Source organism: Harmonia axyridis, chromosome 1, assembly GCF_914767665.1.
Source record: "Harmonia axyridis chromosome 1, icHarAxyr1.1, whole genome shotgun sequence".
Taxonomy (NCBI): domain Eukaryota; kingdom Metazoa; phylum Arthropoda; class Insecta; order Coleoptera; family Coccinellidae; genus Harmonia; species Harmonia axyridis.
Genome location: NC_059501.1, coordinates 73,936,977 through 73,964,871, shown reverse-complemented (window position 1 = coordinate 73,964,871; position 27,895 = coordinate 73,936,977). Strand labels below are relative to the sequence as shown.

The 27,895-nt window shown below is 35.5% G+C and overlaps 1 protein-coding gene across 1 annotated transcript; it reads left to right on the top strand.

Moving 5' to 3' along the window:
• The first annotated feature begins 336 nt into the window (after positions 1-336).
• On the top strand, positions 337-22,091 carry LOC123671261 (integrin beta-PS-like). The gene is made up of 9 exons (XM_045605009.1): positions 337-542; positions 5,856-6,265; positions 6,434-6,687; positions 9,851-10,119; positions 15,769-16,066; positions 18,528-18,732; positions 19,610-19,897; positions 21,063-21,322; positions 21,638-22,091. Exons 1-9 carry the CDS (start codon positions 369-371, stop codon positions 21,838-21,840), a joined length of 2,361 nt encoding a protein of 786 aa, XP_045460965.1. The 5' UTR covers positions 337-368; the 3' UTR covers positions 21,841-22,091.
• The last annotated feature ends 5,804 nt before the right edge of the window (positions 22,092-27,895 follow it).

Genomic DNA, 27,895 nt, shown 5'->3' with positions numbered 1-27,895 from the left:
ACAGGTTCGGTTATTTAAAAAGAACAGGTACCTGGAACAGGTTGAGCTAACCTGTTGCGAAGAACCTGTTCGGTTCTTTTCGTAACATCCCAAGTGTACATTCTCCCATCTGATTCTTTGGACCGCAAGTGCGGCCCCGCAATTTGAAAATTTTTATGTGTACACCGGGCCTAATAGTCGTGCCGCAATTCAAGAAAAAAACTAAAAAAAAAACATAACGCAATTATGCTGTTGGATTTCTTTCCTGAATTTCTCAACAAGGAAATATTGACCGCAATTTCTCAAATATGATTTGAGTAATAATTGAGAAAATCAACCTCGTCTTCCTTTTATTATATCACTACTGTCTGATACGTGAAATCGGTTGAATGTCTTCTGAAAATATGTCATTCTTCACTGATTTCCATCGAATAATATTTTTTGCTGTGTTAGTTTCATCAATAGGAGTATTTTCACAAGAAATTTCCGTGTGCGATTCCAAATATGATTGTGGTTCTTGTTTACAGCAGTCTGGATGCTATTGGTGTATACAACCACAACCGGTGAGCGTTATTTTGATATTATCATACAAAAAAAAGGGAAGCTCTGACTTAAATTATGAATTTTTGAACGCTTGTTTAATAATAAGTAAAATGAAACAAAAATGTGGAAGAATCATTGAAATATCTCAAGAAATGAAAAAGTTATGGGACTTTGAAGTTGCGCTTGGAAGAATAATTTCATAGTACGTGTAAGTGTCGTGACGTCACACACTAGACGACTGGTATTCGCAGAGTGCTTACGAATTCATTGGTGTACAATCACTTGTGCCGTTCGTGTCGTGTTTTGTTCGTTACACGATGGCTGAAATAATTTACTATATACATACATATAAATTACTTTTTTCTCTTTTTACTTTTTACTCCTCACATAAATATGTTTTGCCATTGATAGACTTCAACAACCAGTACTCAACTACACACTGTTTATGAAACGTTTCTTAAATAAATCATCGATATAAGTTGAACCATGATGAAGCAAACTCAAAAGTAGATAGGTACTTGAAAAGTTTAACTCCTTTTATTTCGCACTGACATAAGATGGATTTGAAGAAAAGAACTCCATCACTGCGAATATATCTATTTTAGGCAAATTGTCACTTTGTCCTTTCAAGAAGCCTTCTTCCATTATGGTGACATAAAAACAAAACTCGAGTTAAAACTACACTGTATAACTACAAACGGCGCGAGAGCCTTGGCGCGGCTAAGTATTTAAACGTAATTTATGGTGTAGCGATCACAGGTAAGAGCCGTGACGTCACAGACCAAAGACGTTCCGCGCTAAAATACGTAAATTTAAATAATATATTTCTCAGTCATTTATTGATGGATTTTGAAAATTTTTTCACTGATTTGTCAGTTTTGCTCTATATTTTAATTCTATCGTGTCAAATATAGTATTATCAACATCACTAAACTAATCCAATGCTCGCTTGGTGACTGAATATACATACCGGACAAAATCTCAACGGAGGTACTTAAATATTGTAGTCGTTTTCTGCAAGTTTTTTAAATTTTACAACAAACAAGCTGTTCGAGGAGATCCAAATTCGATGTTTAGTTGTTGTTAAAATGTCTAGGACAGGTGTACGCGGAATTTATCGCTAAGTTAATTTGAAAGAGGTCGAATTATTGGTTTACGGGAGGTGGGGCTGTCATTTCTAGAAATAGCTAACCGTACGAACAGAAATCCAATTACTGTTATGAGATGTTGTCAAGCGAGATTTGATAATGCCCGAAATCGAAGAAGAGTAGGCACCGGACGTCGAAGGGGAACAAATGAAGTCCAAGCTCGACGTGTAAGACTTATGGCCATCAGTGATTTGGCTGATGAGTGGTTAGGAGAACAAAGCCATCCTGTATCTGTTCGAACGCTTTACCGCCGGATAAGGCCCGGTGCACACATCCGACTTTTGCAGTTACGACACCCGTTGCGGTGTCGTACCTATTCAATGCACACTACATACTACACCGGCGTGGTTGCGGTGCCGGATCAATTCAATGCTCACTAGTTTCCCATTCAGCTTCGTGAATGTAATACTTTCTGGACTTATTTGATTATAGTATTTGTTGGATCATAAAAATTTAAAACTTTTTCAGTTTTTCATGATTTCTACGAAACTGTCACTCATATGATCTTGAAATCTCTAGCTGTTTCAAAAATTGAATTTAAATTTTTATCAATAAGAGTTTGAATGAGACACTTTATTACTTTCGCAATAACTATAGACAATGATAAAATCGTTCGGAAGAAAATATATAGGCTACCAGCGGACTCACCGATCATGAGAAATAGAGATGAATTGTTGAAAATCCTGTTGTTCGAAGAATTGATGAGAACAACATACTACTACCCAATAAATTTTTCTGATGACATCATCTCATTTCAGTTTCTTCAATGAAGAACTCGATATCCAATTCCCTCTCTACCATTGTGCGAACTCACGACAAAAGTCGTATGTGTGCACAGGTCAATATAGAAAAGAGTACTGAGAGATCGTATTTACGACTGCGGCCCAGTTGCGGCCTAGAGGGACATATATATATATATATATATTCTTTTGAGAAAGAGCAAATACAAAATATTAATTTCAAACAATCAAGCATATGTGTCGATGAATCTCAGTATTAGCAGAGGAAATGTAACGGGGCATCATACATTTCAACGTATGATACAAGAGAACAGATAAAAACCTCAGCAAAAACTCTGTCTCCCCGTATCGGTGTAGTGACTGGTTTGTGTAAACGTTTACAGAATAAGCTGACATAATTTATATTGAAGGACTTCCTCTTCAACCAAAACAAAATTTCCTTTATCCTCTCTTTTCGGTTGACGACTGTATAATTTCCAATTGGATCCTAAAACAAAAAGAAAAGAAGCAGAAAGGAGTACTAAATATTAGTTTTCATGCTACCAAAAAACGACCGCATGATGGCAGTTACGACGTCGCAACGGCACGGCGGGTATTGTGCATGCTCCCATTTGATTCTTTGTACCACAGGCCGCAAGTACGACACAGCAACGGTGTCGTAACTACAAAAGTCGGATGTGTGCACCGGGCCTAAGGTCTTTTGGACTGCAGCATTAACGACCCCATCTTGTGTTAACTCTGACGGATTAGCATCGCCGGCACCGATTACAGTGGTGCAGAGAACCATGGGCGCCCGCAGAAATTTTTCTCAGGGGGGGCAAAATGAAAATAATTGAAAAACAATAAGGCATCCATGATTGTCGTAGGCGACATCAGTATTCGGTTTCTTTCTATTTCTGTATTTATATTTATCACCAGCGTCTACTCTGAATTTCAAAAGATCACTAAAAGTGGTACATGGTGGACAAAAATACAATAGTTTCGTGTGTGCTCATAAAATGACGCATAATATTCTTTATTAGTTAAATTAACAATATTATCAAAAATACTTATTGTCTACGCTAATTGGTTTGAATGTAACACCCTGTAGTTTGTTACATTTTTAGATTAATGAAAATGAGCTGTTTCCAAACATGTTTGGTACTTTTGGTCTAGCAGACAGAATATGAAAGAAATTATTTCTTATTTTTATACATTTTTATCAATCTGAAAATGTAACAAACTACAGGGTGTTATATTCAAACCAATTGCCGTATTTTTGATAATATTGTTAATTTAACTAATAAAGAATGTTACGCGTCACTTTATGAGCACACACAAAACTATTGTATTTTTGTCCACCCTGTACCAATTGGAATCAACATGTGATACATTTTTGGAATCTGCTCAGCCAGAGTAATCGGAAAATTGAGTCAAAATGGGGGTATTCCATTAAAAAAAAATGACGCTGACGTCATTACTCGAAAGTAATTCACCCTGTATATTAGATTATTATTTTAAAATACGGTAAATTAAAATAAAAAATCGACATGTTTCAGGATTATTTCTTAAAATGGTCTGTTTAGCTGAAAATGAATTTTGTTCCATACTTAACGGTTACGGACGCAGTGTATAAGATGAATTTATAAACAAATTGACACGCATGGAGTGCTTTCGGTTCCATGATTTTTCTTCACCCAAGAAGTGCACAACGCGCCTAAGAAAGTTTTTAATTCAAAAAATACCTCTGCCGATTATGGATTATATGTATAGTATGTAATTCCATTGAAAACCGGAAAATAGTTGTGAATCTATTACTTTCCTTTTTTCCTTGCCCTTTGGATTGAGAAAGTAATATTGAGGGTGTTGTGCGGACAAATGAGGCATCCAAAGTCTCAGGGGGGGCCATGGCCCCCCCTGGCCCCCCCCTGCGGGCGCCCATGCAGAGAACGTGAACATTGGAATGGCATCAGATCGTCTTTCCTGATGAATCTCGATTCTCCTTGGGTGCACATGGTGACCGAAGAAGGCTTAGATGACGTCGGGGAGAAAGACGTGAACCTCAGTTTGTTGATGTTAAGCGTCATGTACACCGGACAGTAGGCGTTGTAGTATGGGGTGCTATTGTATATGCAAGTACCTTCAGTCTTTATTCGAGGTAATATGACAGCGCTTCGTTATCTTCAAGAAATAGCGGAGCCATGCCATATGTTCTCTCTTACCATAACTGGCTCGAAAATCCAATATTTCAGCAAGATAAAGCCCGATTTCATGTTGCCAGAGTTAGCCCCCCTTTAAAATTTTCGGAGGATATTTTTAGTGTAAACGTTAAATTCATTTTTCAGCAATATTTAACTGAAAAAATTAACCAAAAAGATGTAAAATTGTACCAACCGTAAGGACAAAACTATTGAAAGGGGCAAAAATTCATTATTTTTCAAAAAAAAAATATTTCGAAAACGGTAAGAATTTATTATGGGAATTTTGTCATAGCAGGTGGGGTATCCTTTGATCTACATTCTCCCTCGGTTTGACGTGGTCTTTGCGGGACACCCTGTATGTACAGGTCAAAGTCTCACCCTGTATACATGCAAAATATCAACCCAATCGGATCATGTAATCACTGAAATATTGTGCATTTTTTTTCCAATATTCTTCTTGAAATTTATATGGTTTTGGTGATATGATGAGATTAAAATTGTTATTTCCTATCAACCTCCATGGAGGTTGAAAGGAGTCGATTTTGTGTTCACGGAAATATTGGGTATAGGTAATTTCTTATATTTTTATGGTTATAGTTATGCGATCTATATGAAATTCTACACGAAGCTTGAAATTGTCATTTTTTATCCAAATGCAAATTTACATCTTCATCTACATCTTCAGCAATCAACAGGTAAACAAAATATCAAACGCAAATATTTACCCATAGTCGCATTTTTCCCATTAACGAACTTAACCGTGGTGGTATCACTAAAAAATTAGTAAGCATATGCTAGATAATCGACAAATATCTAGATTTGAAAAAACGAATAAGTGAATGAAAAAAAACATCAGGTAAAAAATGACAGATATAGAGCTATTAGTTCGGAGTCATCCTGAATCTGAAAGCTCAACAATGTCTGCAATTTTCAAATTTTTTGCCGGTAATGGTCTCGAACGATAATGTTCGATTCACAGATGACGAAACAATCCTCAAATGTGATTCTGTCCGTCCGGCGAACAGAATTAACGTGAAGTCAGAAACTTTGGAGCATTCGTCATTCATCCCCATTGCAACCTTGGAGACCACATAACTGGTATAAAGTATGAATATGGTCTTCAAAGGTGCAATTGACGTATGACCAAAACTCAAAAGCTCTTGAACCACGTCCGTACTTTCCTCAATTTATAAATGTTTAAATAACCTTGACACAACATTGTATTTCATGAATTTATTCACTATAAAAATAATTCCCAATTCCAGAATGAAAATAAAGGATTGAACCATTGTATCCCGACCAACTCAAGAAACATAACATGTCCAGAAAAGGATCGAATAGACCCAAAGACAAAAGTCGATAAAATCCAGAACTTGCCACTGTCGAGTACTGCCAGCAGAGTGGTCCAGATAAAACCTCAAAGGATAAAATTATCCATGAGGGTGAAAAAGACAGTCAATATCACTTTCCAGTTTTCCCTAGCCAAGGATTATGCTGTCGACTTATATTATATAATGGACAATTCATATACAATGATAAAACACAAGGACACACTAGCTTCTTTAGGGAAAGAACTCTTTGAAACAATGAGCAATATCACAAATGATTTCAAAATAGGCTTTGGAAGTTTCATAGATAAACAATCAGGTCCCTTTGTTTCTCAGGAGCCAAATTTGTGAGTTAATTTTTTTCTGATAGTTCTTAATCCTAATCCGTGATATAACTTAACGCGTTTTTTTCATCTGGAAGAGCCAAATTTTGTCTGGGACCATCTACGCCCCAAACTGGATAGTGATACTGTTAGTATAATAAGTATTACTTATTATTATTGCTCTGATTTTAGACTGAAGAACCCTTGTGGGGCTACGGCTGAATGTGTCCCCGCTTATGGATTTAAGAATCATCTTTCACTGACTGAACGTTTTGAATCATTTTCTAAAGGAGTTGAAGGGGCCAATTCGTCTGGTAATGTGGATTCACCAGAAGGAGGTTTAGATGCAATCATGCAAGCTATTGTATGTAAGAAAGAGATTGGATGGAGACCCAAGGCTAGACACCTTTTAATCTTCTCTTCTGATGCCGATTTCCACATAGCAGGTATTAAATATTTGTGGTACATGTAATTAAAAGCTGAGCCAGTACCCAAGAATATTGAATAATAATAATAATATAAATAATATATTAATCCCTCAAGTCATGTATTGGAGAAGTCATAATATATGTATTATACAGGGTGTTTCCTAAACATGCGGCAAAAATTCGGGGGGTTGTTCCTTGGACTATTCTAAGAATATTTTGTCCTTTGATGATTTTTGAAAAACCTATTTGTTTCGAAGATATAGGGGAAACAACATTTCAGATAATAACATTTTATTATGAAAAATTACATGAAAATTCAACTCAACCTACAAAAACTGTTGAAAATGACCACCTCTAGCCAGCATACAAGCATCCAATCTTCTCCTCATTGACTGCCGAACCCTTTCAAAAACACCAGGATCATTTCTTATTAAGTTACACCCAGCAATGATCCGATTTCGCAAGTCTTCCACATTTTCTACTGGAGTGGTATAAACTAATGATTTTAGATGGCCCCATAGGAAATAATCTAAGGGGTTTAAGTCCGGGGAACGAGCAGGCCATAAATGAGGTCCACCTCTTCCAATCCAGCGATCTCCGTATGTCCGCATTTTTATTTAAACTATTATTAATTTTAAAAATATGAAAAATGTTGTTCGCCCTGTATCTTCGAAACAAAGAGGTTTTTCAAAAATCATCCAAGGACAAAACATGCTTAAAATAGTCCAAGGAACAACCCCCTGAATTTTTGCCGCATGTTTAGGAAACACCCTGTATAAATAAGACTTTTTGGAAAATTAGAAATACTATTGCTGTACAACTTTGCTTCCGCCGTTTTGCAATAGATAGCTGAAGCGGTAAGTGGTAGTCGAAATTAATAGATCGTAGATGTCATACAATAAGCTTAAGTATTTGTAAACAAAAGGCCATTCAAATATACGTCGATTTGTGTTTGCATCATTAAGATATTCTCGATTGAACATGTCAGCTTACGAGCCAAATTCTCGTCGTTTGTGGGAGGTTTTAGTTTTCTGATTTAATATGAATAAATCTGCGGCTGAGGCTCAACGAATGCTCTCATATACCTATGATGAGGCCGCTATTAGTGAAAGAACGTGCTGATATCATGGATTTAGAACCATCTATGTACCATTGATGATGTTGGTATTCTTCTTGAGAGCTGGGATTGTGTACTCCCTTTCTCAATCATATTTTCTACTTAGTATCGTAGTGAAGGTTTTCTCGATGCTAGTTTTCTTTATTATATTATCATTTTTTTCAGATTTTGAGTTATTAAGAATGTAAAATCTGAAGAAGAAACAATTGTCATTTATAGAATTCAAAAGTGAAAATTAAATAGCTGTCATTTCATTTTCATCTGCAATGCACATATTTATCAGCATTTATATAAAATATTGATTCCTAAACAATTTGAAAAATTAATCTATTAAAAAAAACGTTCGGAACAGAATTTCAAAATTTGTAGTGGTAGACAGATTGTTTTGACTGTTCGGCAACGAAAACTTCCTTCAATAACTGAAGTCATGCCTTCGCCTAAATAAATGAACTTTACACTCAATAAGATTAGAAGTGTTTCAACCAAAAGCAATTATTTTTTTCGAATTTACTCACAGCACTCACGTGAAGTCATAATCTTTTGAGCACTCGATCATTGTTGCATCAATTGCGCTCTTGGAGTCAAATTTCAGAGCCTTATCTAGGTACTATTGCGCCTATGGAAATATATTAGACAGCGCCCACCATTTTCGAAGATTTTTTTTCATCATTCATAATTTAAGTGATATATTTTCGTTAAAGTTTCGAAATAACACACAATTTCATAAACGGCGTATATGAACAGTAGCGAAAAAATCAAGAATTCAGGAGTTTCTTGTCAAAAAATAGGGTGGCTCTTATTCATCTAAACTTATTTTTGAGCTTCCCCCTGCTTAGGGGCGCGACTACGGCATCTAGCCATATTTATATTATTTCTTACCTAAATTGAAGTTTTGTTGATCTGTTAATTATTTTAGGCTAAGTACGCAAATTCTAGGAAAGGCTTCCAATATATTGAATGTTTCCAAATTCCTCGGCATCGCTCGTTGCGAGGCGTATATAATACATGAAAATCGAGTTGTGATCTTTCGAATTATTCCGCCTGGTGCTCCAATATTTTTTTCTTTTTATATTTTTGGGCGCCCTTGCAGACCTTGCACCTGTGGCAAGTGCCACCTTTGCCATGCCCTAGATACGGCTCTGTTAAATTTAGTTTATATAAGTGGTATACAAGGCAGAGCTGTATCTAGGTTCTATTGCGCCTGTGGCAATATCATAGTATAAGGAAAGGATAGTTAGCCAACCGCCGTTTGACGGCAAGAAAATAGTCACCAGGGGTCGCTACTGTAGTTGGATTTGGAGAAGTAACTCGATAATAGATGGCACTGAATCATGAGCTATAGATGGCGCAGAAATAATACGATAATTCATTCAGTGGCGTGATTGAAAAGGGGTCGCATGACATTGCCAACAATTTTTATGTATACGCTCGTATTTTATTGGTTCATTGAAACATGAGTTTAATCACTGAATATTCATTGAGTAATCATTGATTAATCATTGAATATTCATTGAATAATCACTGAATAATCAATGAATACTCGTTGAATATTCATGACTACTCATGAATAATCAAGCATGAATGTTTGTTTGAATGAATTATTCGAATAATCGAATGAATTTAAGAATGAATATTCGAATACAAAAAGGCCAAAAAGTCCCAGCCCTAGTATGTATACATGAAAACCGAGTTGTGATATTTCGAATTATTTCGCCTGGTGCTCTAATATTTTTTTCTTTCGATATTTTTGGGCGCCCTTGCAGACCTTGCACCTGTGGCTAGTGCGACCTTTGCAACGCTCTAGATACGGTACTGATTCAAGAGCAACATTTGCCGTGAAATTTGTATAGACCCACTTATAACCCAATTCTAATCGTTATATCAAGTTTGATTGGAAGATATAATATAACGCGAGATATTGGGGCCATGGTAATTTCGTCATTCTGTCCAAGAGTTGAGGATTTGAATAATATTCGATAAGTAAATGAAAGCTTATTATTTATAAGTAGTGATAAACCCAAATTGTAAGCTACTTCAATTTTGACTCATCTTTTTCTATTTCAGGAGATGGTAGGTTGCTGGGTATTTTAGAACCCAATGATGCCAAATGTCATATGGTCAATAATCAATACGATGGATTGAAAAATGACTATCCGTCTATCTCTCATCTCAGCAAAATTGCCAAGGAAAACGATGTGAACATTATATTTGCGGTTGTAGAAAAGGTGCAGAAGATTTATAAGTTGCTATCTGAAAATATTGTAAATTCGAAGTTCGGCGTTTTGAAAAACAAATCACAGAATGTTGTCCAATTGGTTGTTGATAACTATAAGGTGAGTTGATAGTTCAGCTCACATAATTTTAGAGCGCATTCCGCAATTATTAATGATCAAATAAGTCAAAACACATTTAGAAAACGACCTCAGTTTTAGGTGGAGCATTTCTTCTCCATGTTTTCTTTGACTGAATCAGGAGCCTTTTTTTGTGTTAATCCACATGGACGCACTACTTTATGAAAAGTCGAACAGTGTTAGAGTTAATTACTTAGGGATGAAAGGATTCTTTTTGAATGAAGAAGAAGCCCATCAATATACGAGGCGTGTATTTAAAGTAAGGTCTCCAAGGCTATTGTATCACCGCAAGTAGCGCTAGATGAAATCCGGCAACACTGTTGTATACGTTAGGCCCCCCTCCACCAATCGACACCTGCTGGAGCTCATTAGGACGCTCAGTCTTGACGTAGCAGCCATTTGCAATGGAAGTGCCGGTTGTCGCTCCCGCCAGGTGCGAGTTACGTTCAGTCATTAAGTTTTTGCACTAAAAAAAACTCCACCTATAGAAATTCATCGTCAATTGGAAGAAGTGTAAGGTGAGAAATGTATGGACGTGAAAAACGTTCGAAAATGGTGTAGAGAATTTTCTGCTGGCCGACTAAACGTTCACGACGAGGAGCGCAGCGGCAGGCCATCACACTAGGACGAAACAGTGCGGAAAGTTGAGGCGCTTGTGCTGAAAGATCGAAGGTTGACTCTCAATGAGTTGGCCGAGAAACTCCAAGATGTGTGCAGTAGAGACTATATTCATTCAATTTTGATGAATAACCTGCAATACCGAAAATTGTGGGTCCCGAAAATGCTTTCCCCGAAGCACAAAGTCAAACGTGTCCAATGTGCCCAAGACTTTCTCGCCAGTTTTGAAGAAGAAGGGGAAGAATTTCTTGATTCAATCGTCACAGGAGATGAAACATGGGCTCATTATTACACACCGGAGACGAAGGAGCAGTCGAAGCAATGGAGACACACGCATTCGTCGAAAGTCAAAAAATTTAAGCAAGAAAAATCGGCAGGCAAGGTTATGGCCACCGTCTTTTGGGACAGAAAGGGTTTATTGCTGATCGATTTCATGCCTCATGGAACAACAATAAACGCTGATCGGTACTGTGAGACCTTGAAGAAACTTCGAAGAGCAATCCAAAATAAACGTAGAGGGATCCTGACAAAAGGAGTACGACTTCATCACGACAACGCGCGTCCTCATGTGGCCAACTAAACAACGTCACTCATTACGGAATTTGGTTGGGATGTGTTGGACCACCCTCCTTACACCCCCGACGTTGCCTCTAGTGACTTCCACATGTCTCCTGCTCTTGAAAAACATCTAGGAGGAATGAAATTTGCGAACGATGAAGAAGTTCATGAAGCGGTCATTTCGTTCTTCCGCGTGGCGGCGGGATCGTGGTTCGAGGAGGGGATACAAAAGTTTGTCGTACGAATGAGGAAGCTCATCGAAGTAAATGGCGATTACGTAGAAAAATAGCTTAGGCCCAGTTTCACCAAACAGCACTTGATCCCAGATTGATTGAACTCCGCTTGTTACTAAAGCAGGCTTAACAGTGTTTTCTGTTTCACCATGCATCAACCCGTCCGAAGATGATCGCGATTAACCAAATTGCTATTAAATAGTCAAATCATTTGGCAACGTTGTGAACAAAAAGTTATATTGTGTTCTGTATCGTATTAGCAGTGATGACCACCATTGGCGCTAGGTGTCAGGTGTCATTCATTCATAACTCATAACATTTCAAATCATTTGTCATCTTGTAAACAAAAAACAAACTTAATTTTAGCCGAAAATGTCGAGTGATGTGCTTCGAAATGTCGGAAACTTGCAGAAGTTAAAAAGAAATTATCCCATTTACAAAACCACACATTCTGGAAAAAAAACCATATAAGTAATTTTATAAACTTATTTATTTTTATTAACAAGTTTAACTGCTTCTTAAATAATATTTCAATCAAACATATCAATAAATTATTCTTTGCAATAGATTTCATAAAACACAAAAACAAAGTTTAAGTGTATTTTAAATGATAAATATTGAGCTTATACATATAGTCATATTTTGATAAATTGACCCAAAAATTAGAAATTTCCGGAAAAATAATTACATAGACAAGAATTCCATACTGATAAATAATTATTAATCTGAACTTGAAAGGTTATAATCCTCCAAAAATGGCCGATTAGTGCTAAATCGCGATTGGTCGATTAAATGGCGCTTTGGAGTGTGGTGAAACGCTACATTACATTAATCGTGATCTAAGGCCTCACTTAGGAGACAAGTCAAGATTAAAGCATTTGGTGAAACTGGGCCTTACTGACGAAAGATTCGATTTGGAGTACACGTTTTGGACGCTTTTATCTGATGAAAGATTCATCGTAGTCTAGGGATCTGTTACTAATTGGTGGCTGTGTTATATCGCTTGCCCAAGAGTTTTGATAGTGATTTCATATAAAAATTTCTTCAATGATGGTTGGCTCGAATATAAGGGCTCGTTGAAGGCAGTCCTGAGAAATTTATTCTGAAAGATTTGTGACATGTTGAACTTCGTTGCGGAAGGCGCGAAAGCCCAACAAGTTTCAGCAAAAGTTACAGTGGGAAGAACAATTGTTTTGTAGAAGATAAGCTTGTTCTGAATATGGTCTGAAGATTCATTTCCTTGTGAGGTCATATTATACTTGATTCTCACAGAATTTTAGGAGAGTGGGTCATCCAAAACTAAATCCAACTAATGCCAACGTTTCGCGGATATATTTCCACTTCTTCAGGGCTACAAGAGAGAAATTTACGAGGATTAAATAATGTACAATCATTTCTTCAGTTAACATTAAATTATCAATTTCTTAAACTGCTTCGAAACAAAATCTGAACACACAAAATATATTGATCTAAATACATATTAAAATTCATAGATTCGATTTTTTTTTTATTTAACTTAATATGGAATTGATTAAAACACTACCAATTAACTCATAAATTTTGTGTGTCCGTTCGAAAATGTTAATTGCCGAACGGACACACAAAATTTGAGCTTAATATACAACAACATTTCGAATCTTTTCAAAAACAGATATTTAACACCGTGAACACCGTGAATCAGGATTCCTACATTCTAACAACATATTGCAGACTCGACCTGTAGTTGAACAGGTTTAAGAATAACACATCAGTTTGACACTCTCATTGATGGTGATATTTTGTATTGTAGAGAATGATCGATTCTCTACAATTCTTCTAATTGACGTTTATTTCTGTTTCAATTTGCTCAACAAGCTCATATTAAGATCTTTTATGTGGAAAACATAAGTTTCAACTTTGGTAGGGTTTTACGAGTTAATTGGTAGTATTTTAGTCAATTCGATAATAAGATAAATAAAAAAAAAACGAATCTATGAATTTTAATATGTATTTAGATCAATATATTTTTATCATATTTTATTGTATATGTGTGTTTAGAATTTGTTTCGAAGCAGTTTAAGAAATTGATAATTTAATGTTAACTGAAGAAATTATTGTACATTATTTAATCCTCGTAAATTTCTCTCTTGTAGCCCTGAAGAAGTGGAAATATATCCGCGGAACGTTGGCATTAGTTGGATTTAGTTTTGGATAACCCACTTTCCTAAAATCCTGTGAAAATTAAGTACAACTTGTTCTGAATGTTGCTGTGACGAGAGAGCAGCGAAGACAATTGATAATAATAACTGGGGCAATATTCTCTTGGCTTCAGGAGTGTGGGGTACATTATACACACTTTTACAAACATGGGCGCCCGCAGAAATTTTTCTCAGGGGGGGCAAAATGAAAATAATTGAAAAACAATAAGGCATCCATGATTGTCGTAGGCGACATCAGTATTCGGTTTCTTTCTATTTCTGTATTTATATTTATCACCAGCGTCTACTCTGAATTTCAAAAGATCACTAAAAGTGGTACAGGGTGGACAAAAATACAATAGTTTCGTGTGTGCTCATAAAATGACGCATAATATTCTTTATTAGTTAAATTAACAATATTATCAAAAATACTTATTGTCTAGCGCTAATTGGTTTGAATGTAACACCCTGTAGTTTGTTACATTTTTAGATTAATAAAAATGAGCTGTTTCCAAACATGTTTGGTACTTTTGGTCTAGCAGACAGAATATGAAAGAAATTATTTCTTATTTTTATACATTTTTATCAATCTGAAAATGTAACAAACTACAGGGTGTTATATTCAAACCAATTGCCGTATTTTTGATAATATTGTTAATTTAACTAATAAAGAATGTTACGCGTCACTTTATGAGCACACACAAAACTATTGTATTTTTGTCCACCCTGTACCAATTGGAATCAACATGTGATACATTTTTGGAATCTGCTCAGCCAGAGTAATCGGAAAATTGAGTCAAAATGGGGGTATTCCATTAAAAAAAAATGACGCTGACGTCATTACTCGAAAGTAATTCACCCTGTATATTAGATTATTATTTTAAAATACGGTAAATTAAAATAAAAAATCGACATGTTTCAGGATTATTTCTTAAAATGGTCTGTTTAGCTGAAAATGAATTTTGTTCCATACTTAACGGTTACGGACGCAGTGTATAAGATGAATTTATAAACAAATTGACACGCATGGAGTGCTTTCGGTTCCATGATTTTTCTTCACCCAAGAAGTGATCAACGCGCCTAAAAAAGTTTTTAATTCAAAAAATACCTCTGCCGATTATGGATTATATGTATAGTATGTAATTCCATTGAAAACCGGAAAATAGTTGTGAATCTATTACTTTCCTTTTTTCCTTGCCCTTTGGATTGAGAAAGTAATATTGAGGGTGTTGTGCGGACAAATGAGGCATCCAAAGTCTCAGGGGGGGCCATGGCCCCCCCCTGCGGGCGCCCATGTTTTCAAATATGTGTGTACCTCGAGGTGTACCTATAATGTACCCCACAGTCCTGAAGTCAAGAAACTATTCCTCCAAATTAACAACAAGGACAAGACTTATCAGCTATGTAATAATAATAATAATAAATTTGACAAGCACCATTTTACCCTTTTGGACGGCTGAGTCAAAGAGCTGGTCGCATGAGAGTTTCTTATCCAGGATGACTCCCAAGTATTTTACTTAGGATTCCTAGGGGATGTTACGTCCATACATTTGGGCGTGGTAAAACGGTTCGACCAATCTCCCTGACAAGAGAAGAGCAGCGCTCTTTTCTGGGTTCACTTTGATTAGCTATTTACTGCACCATTCTTGGTTGAATGATAATTAGAGTTATGGAAAGAAAAAGTCGTCGATCGGTTCCAAAAATCAGGTGATAATTGTTGAGTTTCTGAAAAGAAACTCATTTGTGGTTCGTGATCAAGGTTCAAAATCCAACAGTTTTTTTTTCATAAACTTTTAATTCACTTTTTTTTTGGCAAGAATTTTGAACACACAATATCTAGTTAATTGAAAAAAAATGCCAACATCGCTCTTTTGATCGATTTTTATGTACTAAGTTGGAAGATCGAAACTAATAAGTTATGTCCTCAAAAATACAAATGAACGAATCTGAAAATTTTACTTCTTCGTTGCTTTTTCTTTGAGGATCAAAAAAAAACAGGTACATATAACTGTTGAGATTTAATTACAAAAAAAATCATTTTCTAGGAAATCGTCGGATCAGTTAATATAGAGACAAACTACTCCAGGAATATAAAAGTGGACATAATACCTCATTGTAAGAAACAGAAAGGAATTGGGTGTGAAGGACTGAAGTTAGGCGAAGTGGTGAATTTCACTGCTTCCATAACACTTTTAAATTGCCCAGATAAATATTCAACAACCACTGCCATATCCATAAAACCCAGTGGCATCGATGAGAGTCTGATACTTGAAGTGAATTGTGGATGTAAATGTGAATCAGAGACTGACAAAACTTACCAGAAGAATTCTCCTAAGTGTGGAGGTAAATTTTAAAATCATTTGATCTCAAGATCCTTATAGCAATAAAGATAAATAGGGGGAGTATATATAATTTTAAAGTGTCCACAAGATCTGGAGGTTGTATGCATCTATATTATTATCACTTAAATATGTTCATTTGAAAGATTTCCGGTTGAATATGATAATTTGAATACTATATCTTTGATATTTTCCTTGATTCAAAAATTGGTGACAAGAAGAATATTCGCTTTTTCCTGTATCTACCTGCTTAAAAATGAGCTTTGCCATCTATTTCTGTCTTCCCCGCGATCTGTCACGGTTGTTTTGACAGTTGTTTCTGTTTTTACGAAAACTTTATCCACGTGGAAAGTAAGAAGGATGAATTGAGTCTAATATGGTAAAATAGGTAGGTCTCTGAAATGTGATCCGTTTCATCTGACAAAGGACCCCGCACGTTTAGTATGGGAAATGGCTTTCCGTGAATTTGGCTGAATTTTTGATATGTTGTAGTTTCTTGATGAACTAATCAAAAGTGTCTATAGCCACAAAGCTCAAAAATGGACAGTTTTCGAGATATGGAGCTCTGAAAATGGATTTTTTGCAATTTTCGGGGTTTTTGCTCATCAATCGGGGAGCTCTCATTTCTGGTTGGGTTGGAATTTGGATGTTCGGCGGCCAGAACCCGACTGAGAAATGATCTTTCTTGGTTATATTAGGCACCGCCATCGATAATTTTTTATACACTGCTCCACATTGGCTATGAAATGAGATACAAAATCCAAGATCTTCCATACAACTTTTCATGCCACAAGATGACGCCAGAATGATTCACATGACCGAGAAACGACATATTGTGAGATTTTTTTAAGAGAGACCATAATAACTGAATCCTCATATATCTGATGTCCAATAATATCAAATATGTTAGCCAAAATGTTCATAACCAGGCACCGTGGGTTAATTTCGGAAGTTCCATTCATAGTTAGCTTCCAACACTTGGACTTCTATATTCTACCCGGATAGTACTATATTGTATCAAAACTGCAGACATTTTCACGGAATCGTTTGTCTGTGAGATCCTATCATCAATTTCGAGACATTCTGAGGAAAATGTCTTGGCACCCCATTGTCAGATTATCGAGATTTGTGAGAAACAAATCACATATCATAAGTAAATGACATCAATAGTGATCACAATTGTTACCCCTGAGGATATATGATTATGATTTTCCCATTTTCCCCCATTACTACAGCTCGCGGTGCCTGGTTATGAACATTTTGGCTAACATATTTGATATTATTGGACATCAGATATATGAGGATTCAGTTATTATGGTCTCTCTTGAAAAAATCTCACAATATGTCGTTTCTCGGTCATGTGAATCATTCTGGCGTTATCTTGTGGCATGAAAAGATGTATGGAAGATCTTGGATTTTGTATCTCATTTCATAGCCAATGTGGAGCAGTGTCTAAAAAATTATCGATGGCGATGCCTAATATAACCAAGGAAAATCATTTCTCAGTCGGGTTCTGGCCGCAGAATATCCAAATTCTATCCCAACCAGAAATGAGAGCTCCCTGATTGATGTGCAAAAACCCCGAAAATTACAAAAAATCCATTTTCAAAGCACCATATCTCGAAAACTGTCCATTTTTGAGCTTTGTGGCTATAGACACTTTTGATTAGTTCATCAAGAAACTACAACATATCAAAAATTCAGCCAAATTCACGGAAAGCCATTTCCCATACTAAACGTGCGGGGTCCTTTGTTATCACAATTTTCGCTTACTGAAAATGACAGAAGGTATTTCTGAGTTACAAATTCGCCCTTTTGATCGGTCGATTCAAGCTATGATAGAAATTGATAAGATCATAAGTGGAATATCCATCATTAAATAGATAAGTATTATGCATCTTGCAAGCCTGTCTGATGTCTTCGCTTCTTTGATGGTGGTGAAGAATTGAATGTGATTTAGCTCGGAAAGCAGACGTGAATAGTTAAAAACCGAAAAGAATAGTGGAAATTTGCTTTGGTGCTTTGATAGCTTGCCCTCTCACTTCGGAATGCTAATTCACCAAAGCTCGAAATTTCTATACCTATCAAGTCACGGAATTTCATCTCCTAGTGTCTTGTCATCAGCTGCCAATTTATATTTTAGAGGTGCTTTTGATGTAGCCATGCACTTAGACATTGATATTGATAATCCTAGCGTTTTTGCGACAAAGTTAAATATGTGGAGAAGCCTTTGTCGATCATCCTTATTTTCTGACACCAAGACTGCAAATCTTAACCTCTCTTTTGATAACCTTTTTTCCTATCCATAATAGTGTTGAAGGGCAGTGAACTCAAAGAGTCATCTTGATGAGTACCTCTTTCTACGTTTAATGAGTCTTTGGGTTCTATGTCCTCTCTTGCTAAAAACACTCTGTATATGGTGAATGAATAGATAAGATAAATATGATAGTAAAAAACAACTTCAGGTAACGGGGACTTGGCATGTGGATTATGCAAGTGCAAAGAAGGTCACTATGGATCAAAATGTGAGTGTACCGGAACAAGTGATGAAAAAACCAAAGAGAAAGATTGTCGTGAAGGGCCTGAATCAAATATTTGTACTGGACGAGGTCGGTGTATCTGTGGCTTGTGCTACTGTGAAACCAACCCGGAATTGGGAAAACCCTACAGGTATTATTTGTGAATTAGGGCTGGGTATTATTGATGAGTTATTTGGATATTGTATTATTCAGGGTTTGGATTGTTGAATTCATGAACATTCCTTACTATTCATGAATAAACATTTTTCATGAATATTCATTACTAATCATGAAAATTTGTTCCTATTCATGAATATTCATTACTATTAATGAATATTTCTTACTATCCATGAATATTCATTACTATTCATGCCTAGTGATGTATAGTGAAAAAAACAAAGTAACGAATATATTTTTGAATGATCATTTAATACATAGAACATATAGTCATATTACAATACAATTGATTTTGTTTGTTCTTGTTTTACTATCAATCAATTTTTTAATATTCACATTCTATAAGATTTACATTTTGTTACTGCTAGTTTCGAACTTTCGTTGATCTTCAGACAACTCAACATTTGGTACAGAAGTACAGAGTATTTTATACACTTATGAATATTGATTTCTAGCAATGAATATTCAATAGTGATATCCTGAGTGCTTGCCAAATATGTACTCGAATATTTTCCCGACTGCACGAAATGCAGGAGAGAAAATATTCGATAATTTGTCAAGCACGAGGGGTATATGAAGGACTATTTCCCGAAAAAATGTTAATTCAATTTTAAATGTTTAAATACTAACTGGAATTTGACATAATAAAATCCCTTTGATAAGCATCTCGAATGTTTTCGATGATTCAAAACTTCAAGAAATATTCACCTAAAGCACACTCAGCAAAAACTCGAATATTTTGACGATATTTTGATATTCAAGAATATTGGTTCGTTGCTAAGTGATTTCTATCATATAAATTAATATGATTGGATGAATAGTCATTAATATTTATGGTGAACTGTTTTTAGTGGAAAGTTCTGTGAATGCGATGAAGCGTCTTGCCTAAAGGAGAAGGGAGAGATTTGTAATGGAAAGGGCAAATGCATGTGTTTATCAACTTCGAGTATGCCTCTTTGTGATTGTGACGCTGGTTGGGAAGGCCCTAGTTGTGCATGCGAAAAAAAAGATGAACTTTGTATAAAAAGTGGAGATAAAAAGATATGCTCCGGAAAAGGCACTTGCAAATGTGGCGCGTGCATATGCTCTGAAGATTATTCTGGTACTTTCTGTGAAGTATGCCATGACTGCATTAGTGAGTAAGTACAAAGATTTTTATAGTGGTATCTCGTGAATACTTTTTATTAACCCCGTATTACATGAAGCCTCTACTGGTCTAGAGAAGAGCGATATTTCACGAACTGTGATTTAAACACTGATATCAGAATGTCACAGGTAGTCACGGTTCCGAAAAACGAATACAGAGCGTGACGGGATCACAGTTTGAACATTTCACAGATCTTTTCAGGGCATATCATCGTCCGTTGCAATCGTGAATTATGAAGGCAGCCTGATGTTTTCATTGCTTCGGAACCTTTTTCGACTAACTTAATTGCATATTTTTATGACAATCCCAGCATCGTAGGCAACTTCGCCTGCTTAAGGAAGTATTTTTGTAGGACTAGTTAAACAATAAATACTTGCTACAAACAAATAATAACTACTGAATTACTGCATAATTGGTGGTGGCAATAAAATTCTAATTTTATGCTTATCTTTGATAAACAACCCCAAAGAAATTCTTTCTATATTGAAGTTGCCGACCGAAGCAATAAATAGTACTCTCTATAAAAAATTAACGAAAACACGTCAGGGACATAATAATAATAGGCGAAAGAATAACAACAGGCGAAAGACCAGCAATCATTGGGCTTTCTTCACAAAAGTTGATGTAAATTATGCTACTTGTAATTTATGCAAGTTGAAATTATCTTTCAAAACCACCTCTTCAAATTTGAGGAAACATTTGAAAAATCGATATCCTTCTGTTACGTTACTAACGAGATCTGAAATAAGGAAAAGAGTTGAAAATGTAAGAAAAATAGATGTTTTCATAATAATTTTTCATTATTATTGCTTCGAATGATAAGAGCGACCAATTCGAGTTGCAAAGATATACGAACTAAGGTTTGGGTGATTAATACAAATATTAATAACAAGCAACCTAAACAGTGATCAAGTCACGCTTTAATTCCACTGATATCATAAAGTAACGTTCACGTTTCACAACGTGATCTAGGAATCACGGTATCGCTCATCTCTATACTGGTCTATTTCTCTGCTGCAGCACCAAAACCACACCCCCCCTCCCTACCTGCGCTAGTGAACTGGTTTATAATTTCACGGATTATACCCGTAGATATTTATGTTGGTTAAAGATTCGAATGAAACTATTGTTTCTATCATTAACTATGGATATCATAGGTGTAGCAAGTTGAAGACTTGCGTCGAGTGCAAGATTTTCGGGTTAGGAATTCAGGATAACGCAAGATGCATAGATGAATGCGCTGGCCATATAATAACAAGCACGAGTCATACTGTTGAGATGAAGGGAAAGAAAGAGAAGATTTGCAGAATGCTTGACCAAGAAAAGTGCGAGTTCACTTTCAAGTATATGTACGACGATTCACAAGTATTGAATGTCACTTTGCAAAAACACAGGAATTGTCCACCAAATACCTTAGGTGAGCAAGATGATTTTCACCTAGTCATATGAAATTTTATTTTTCCAATTTTGTTTTTAGTACTGTAATGAACTCATTACGATACTGAAATAAAGAAATAAATTATTAATTTTAGGAATCGTATTGATTTCTTAACGGAATGTATTTTCTCCATATTTAGTTGATAATGGTTACAACCTGACAAGAAAAATTTTTTTATGTAAACTTGTGGAAATTGATGATTATTGAAGTTTTTATATTCAATTGACCATTTTATATCACTATATTTATATGTTTATATATTTTATATTATTGAATACTTGTTATTTTTTCTAGTTTGGGTGATAGCCGTTGCTACGTTTGTAATCGTTATAGGAATTATAACGTTGTTGATATGGAAAATAGCCACTACTCTACATGACAGAAGAGAATATGCTAAATTCATGCGAGAACAGAAAGCTTCTAAATGGGCTCGAGGGCAGAATCCTTTATATAAGGAAGCTACAACAACTTTCGAGAATCCATATTTCTCTCAATAACTTTATTTATAAACTGATGTACGAAAAATTCTTATTCTAATGAATTATATAGAACTATAGTTCTATATCATTCATTAGAATAAGAATTTTTCGTACATCAGTTTATAAACAAACAAATGACCCACTTGCCCTATTCAAAAAATTCAGAGGGTTGGTAGGGATAGCACAGGATGCAACACAAATATTTCAAAAATACATAAATATTTGTTAAAAGTGAAACAAAAATTGACCTGTCTCAGGATTTTGTTGCCAAATATTTTTCTTCTGAGAAAATGAATTTGTTCCATAATTTTGACGCGTACTGTATATCACAAATTCAGAAAACAAACTTCAAGCGCTCCAAACGACGTGAAATAACGGATGACACTAGGAGAGCAATAGTTGCCAAACCTTGGATTTCAGCAGGTAGATATAGAAAAAAATTAATATTTTGCATACTATAAATTTGAAAATTAGGAAAAATATCGGATTCCAAATATTCAAATTTGCATATTTATCTTATGGTTTTTGAGAATGGCGAATGCCGAAACATATCAAGCCTAGATGAATAAAATAAGGCTCCACATTTCAGAAGAGTTTTTCTCCTTGGTTCAATTTGGTTTTAAGTGCACTAAGTTTTCAATAAAATTGAATCATCAAACTCTCAAAATGAGAAGTATATTATTTTATTGTAGAAAATGTCGAAATTCACAGCAATATATAGCAAATAAAACTAAAATGTACTCACACGTATTTTAATTCAATTGTATTTTCAAGAATTCGTGGGCTAATATCGGAAGTTCCATTCATAGTTAGCTTCCACCACTTGGACTTCTATATTCTACCCGGATAGTACTATATTGTATCAAAACTGCAGATATTTTCACGGATTCGTTTGTCTGTGAGATGCTATCATCAATTTCGAGACATTCTGAGGAAAATGTCTTGGCACCCCATTGTCAGATCATCGAGATTTGTGAGAAACAAATCACATATTATATGTGAATGACATCAATAGTGATCACAATTGTTATCCCTGAGGATATATGATTATGATTTTCCCATTTTCCCCCATTACTACAGCTCGCGGTGCCTGGTTATGAACATTTTGGCTAACATATTTGATATTATTGGACATCAGATATATGAGGATTCAGTTATTATGGTCTCTCTTGAAAAAATCTCACAATATGTCGTTTCTCGGTCATGTGAATTATTCTGGCGTTATCTTGTGGCATGAAAAGATGTATGGAAGATCTTGGATTTTGTATCTCATTTCATAGCCAATGTGGAGCAGTGTATAAAAAATTATCGATGGCGATGCCTAATATAACCAAGGAAAATCATTTCTCAGTCGGGTTCTGGCCGCAGAATATCCAAATTCTATCCCAACCAGAAATGAGAGCTCCCTGATTGATGAGCAAAAACCCCGAAAATTGCAAAAAATCCATTTTCAAAGCACCATATCTCGAGAACTGTCCATTTTTGAGCTTTGTGGCTATGGACACTTCTGATCAGTTTATCAAGAACTACAACATATCAAAAATTCTGCCAAATTCACGGAAAGCCATTTCCCATAAGAAACGTGCGGGTCCTTTGAGTACCTACCTATATCGTTTTTGAAAGTCTAATTTATAGATATGTCAATAATAGGACAATATTTTTATTTTATCGACTAACTTATTTCACAATACGATAATTCGTTATGGGTTTTTTTTGTGTTCAATTTCATTCACTAGATTTCAAAATTTTAAATTTTCGGAATTTCGAAATTGATATAATATGTGTTTTCTTAGACTGACAAAGAAAGTTCAGTAGGTATTATCTGAGATGACTAGAAATACTGGTATGTTGCGCCCACTTACTCCAAATAAAACTGGCGACCATTGAAGGCAATCACATGATTTCCATATTGTTTCCGAATGCTCACATCAAACTCAGCTGTCCATGGAAATATCAACATTTCGGCTCTACTCAAAGAAATGTTAGTTTTTCGGTGTCGTTTTCATGAAAATGTGGTAATTCTATTAAATATCGCCATCTATAATAATTATAATAATAAGCCTTCATTTCCAACAGGTAATGGTACCCAATTACAGGAAATCAAAAACAACAATCAATATAAAATCAATACTAATTTATAGAAAAAAATCAATGCTATATCATGAACGTAATCCAATAAAACCATTAAAATTAAGAGTTAAACAGCCCATATACACCCCAACATTTCCCCAAATTCTATGGAAGAAAAGAGAAGTTCCAGGAATTCTGTGGTCAATTTTAATCATTCAAAATACTTTCAGACATCTTAGTGTTATCTAACTGTTATTATAACAGTTAGATAACACTAAGATGTCTGAAAGTATTTCAGACACATATATCATTCAAAATACTTTCAGACATCTTAGTGTTATCTAACTGTTATTATAACAGTTAGATAACACTAAGATGTCTGAAAGTATTTTGAATGATTAAAATTGACCACAGAATTCCTGGAACTTCTCTTTTCTTCCATAGAATTTGGGGAAATGTTGGGGTGTATATGGGCTGTTTAACTCTTAATTTTAATGGTTTTATTGGATTACGTTCATGATATAGCATTGATTTTTTTCTATAAATTAGTATTGATTTTATATTGATTGTTGTTTTTGATTTCCTGTAATTGGGTACCATTACCTGTTGGAAATGAAGGCTTATTATTATAATTATTATAGATGGCGATATTTAATAGAATTACCACATTTTCATGAAAACGACACCGAAAAACTAACATTTCTTTGAGTAGAGTCGAAATGTTGATATTTCCATGGAGAGCTGAGTTTGATGTGAGCATTCGGAAACAATATGGAAATCATGTGATTGCCTTCAATGGTCGCCAGTTTTATTTGGAGTAAGTGGGCGCAACATACCAGTATTTCTAGTCATCTCAGATAATACCTACTGAACTTTCTTTGTCAGTCTAAGAAAACACATATTATATGAATTTCGAAATTCCGAAAATTCAAAATTTTGAAATCTTGTGAATGAAATTGAACACAAAAAAACCCATAACGAATTATCGTATTGTGAAATAAGTTAGTCGATAAAATAAAAATATTGTCCTATTATTGACATATCTATAAATTAGACTTTCAACAACGATATAGGTAGGTACTCAAAGGACCCGCACGTTTCTTATGGGAAATGGCTTTCCGTGAATTTGGCAGAATTTTTGATATGTTGTAGTTCTTGATAAACTGATCAGAAGTGTCCATAGCCACAAAGCTCAAAAATGGACAGTTTTCGAGATATGGTGCTTTGAAAATGGATTTTTTGTAATTTTCGGGGTTTTTGCTCATCAATCAGGGAGCTCTCATTTCTGGTTGGGATAGAATTTGGATATTCTGCGGCCAGAACCCGACTGAGAAATGATTTTCCTTGGTTATATCAGGCATCGCCATCGATAATTTTTTATACACTGCTCCACATTGGCTATGAAATGAGATACAAAATCCAAGATCTTCCATACATCTTTTCATGCCACAAGATAACGCCAGAATAATTCACATGACCGAGAAACGGCATATTAGGAAATTTTTTCAAGAGAGACCATAATAACTGAATCCTCATATATCTGATGTCCAATAATATCAAATATGTTAGCCAAAATGTTCATAACCAGGCACCGCGAGCTGTAGTAATGGGGGAAAATGGGAAAATCATAATCATATATCCTCAGGGATAACAATTGTGATCACTATTGATGTCATTCACATATAATATGTGATTTGTTTCTCACAAATCTCGATAATCTGACAATGGGGTGCCAAGACATTTTCCTCAGAATGTCTCGAAATTGATGATAGCATCTCACAGACAAACGAATCCGTGAAAATATCTGCAGTTTTGATACAATATAGTACTATCCGGGTAGAATATAGAAGTCCAAGTGGTGGAAGCTAACTATGAATTGAACTTCCGATATTAGCCCACGAATTCTTGAAAATACAATTGAATTAAAATACGTGTGAGTACATTTTAGTTTCATTTGCTATATATTGCTGTGAATTTCGACATTTTCTACAATAAAATAATATACTTCTCATTTTGAGAGTTTGATGATTCAATTTTATTGAAAACTTAGTGCACTTAAAACCAAATTGAACCAAGGAGAAAAAATCTTCTGAAATGTGGAGCCTTATTTTATTCATCTAGGTTTGACATGTTTCGGCATGGGCCATTCTCAAAAATCATAAGATAAATATGCAAATTTGAATATTTGGAATCCGATATTTTTCCTAATTTTCAAATTTATAGTATGCAAAATATTAATTTTTTTCTATATCTACCTGCTGAAATCCAAGGTTTGGCAACTATTGCTCTCCTAGTGTCATCCGTTATTTCACGTCGTTTGGAGCGCTTGAAGTTTGTTTTCTGAATTTGTGATATACAGTACGCGTCAAAATTATGGAACAAATTCATTTTCTCAGAAGAAAAATATTTGGCAACAAAATCCTGAAACAGGTCAATTTTTGTTTCACTTTTAACAAATATTTATGTATTTTTGAAATATTTGTGTTGCATCCTGTGCTATCCCTACCAACCCTCTGAATTTTTTGAATATGGAAAGTGGGTCATGTGGCACTTTTTTGGCAAGGTTGTCGACTTTCATTCGGTGACAAATTTCATCAAGAGGAATCATAGAGGAACACCACCAACAATTTTTTTGAATGCCTTCTCGCTCACATGAAATGTCACCTTAACTTTATTTTTGTGAATTTGTTGGTTTTCAAGGGAAAAATGAAGTCAAAACGATATTTTTATTGAGAACTGGTACAAATATAAAATGAATGTAACAAAAAAAAACAATTATTAACTTTTCACAAATTAAAAACTCCTTTTCGGGCGCCGTTACTGAGCGGAAGGGAGCTCAAAAAAAGTTTATATGGAAGACCAACCCTATTATTTGAGAACGAATCTCCCCCTAATTTTTTCGCACCTAATCCTGTATATTTACTTATTTTTATTGAAACCATTGATATTCATATAGGTACATAATATACATATAAAGAGATAACTCCTGAAGATCTAAAAGACCGATCCTTATAAAATTGTATCAAAGAAAAAGAAGCATCCACACTTCACTCAAAAATAGATGGTACCGTTTATCGACGAAAAAGTTTGATGAAGCGCAAAAAACTCGTGAAAATAGGGGTAATAACACATGCCGAAGCTCGACCGTAATATTTATGATCTGAATGCGGCACCTTTGAACATGCCGACGTTCAACAGAGATATATTTATGACTAGATTACGCCACGCTTGGACATAGCCACATTAAGGCCCGGTGCACACATCCGACTTTTGCAGTTACGACACCCGTTGCGGTGTCGTAGGTACCTATTCAATGCACACTACATACGACACCGTCATGGTTGCGGAGCCGGATCAATTCACTTCAAAGAAGAGCTCAATATCCAATTCCCTCTCGGCCATTGTGCGAACTCACGACAAACGTCGTATGTGTGCGCAGGCCAATTTGGAATAGAGTACTGAGAGATCGCATGTACGACTGCGGCACAGTTGCGGCCTAGAGGGACATGCTACCAAAAAACGACCGTATGCTGGCAGTTACGACGTCGCAACGGCACGGCGGGTATTGTGCATGCTCCCATTTGATTCTTTGTACCACAGGCCGCAAGTACGACACAGCAACGGTGTCGTAACTGCAAAAGTCGGATGTGTGCACCGGGCCTTATATTATTTCTTCCCTTATAGGCCCGGTGCACACATCCGACTTTTGTAGTTACGACACCGTTGCTGTGTCGTACTTGCGGGCTGTGGTACAAAGAATCAAATGGGAGCATGCACACTACCCGCCGTGCCGTTGCGACATCGTAACTGCCATCATACGGGCTGTGGTACAAAGAATCAAATGGGAGCATGCACACTAGCGTACGACACCGCAACGATGTCGCAACTGCAAATGTCGGATGTGTGCACCGGGGCATATCAAAGTTATGTTGATCTTGAGATCATTTTGGGCTTAGTACGCAAATTCTATGGAAGGCTAGCAATATTTTAAATGTTTCCAGAT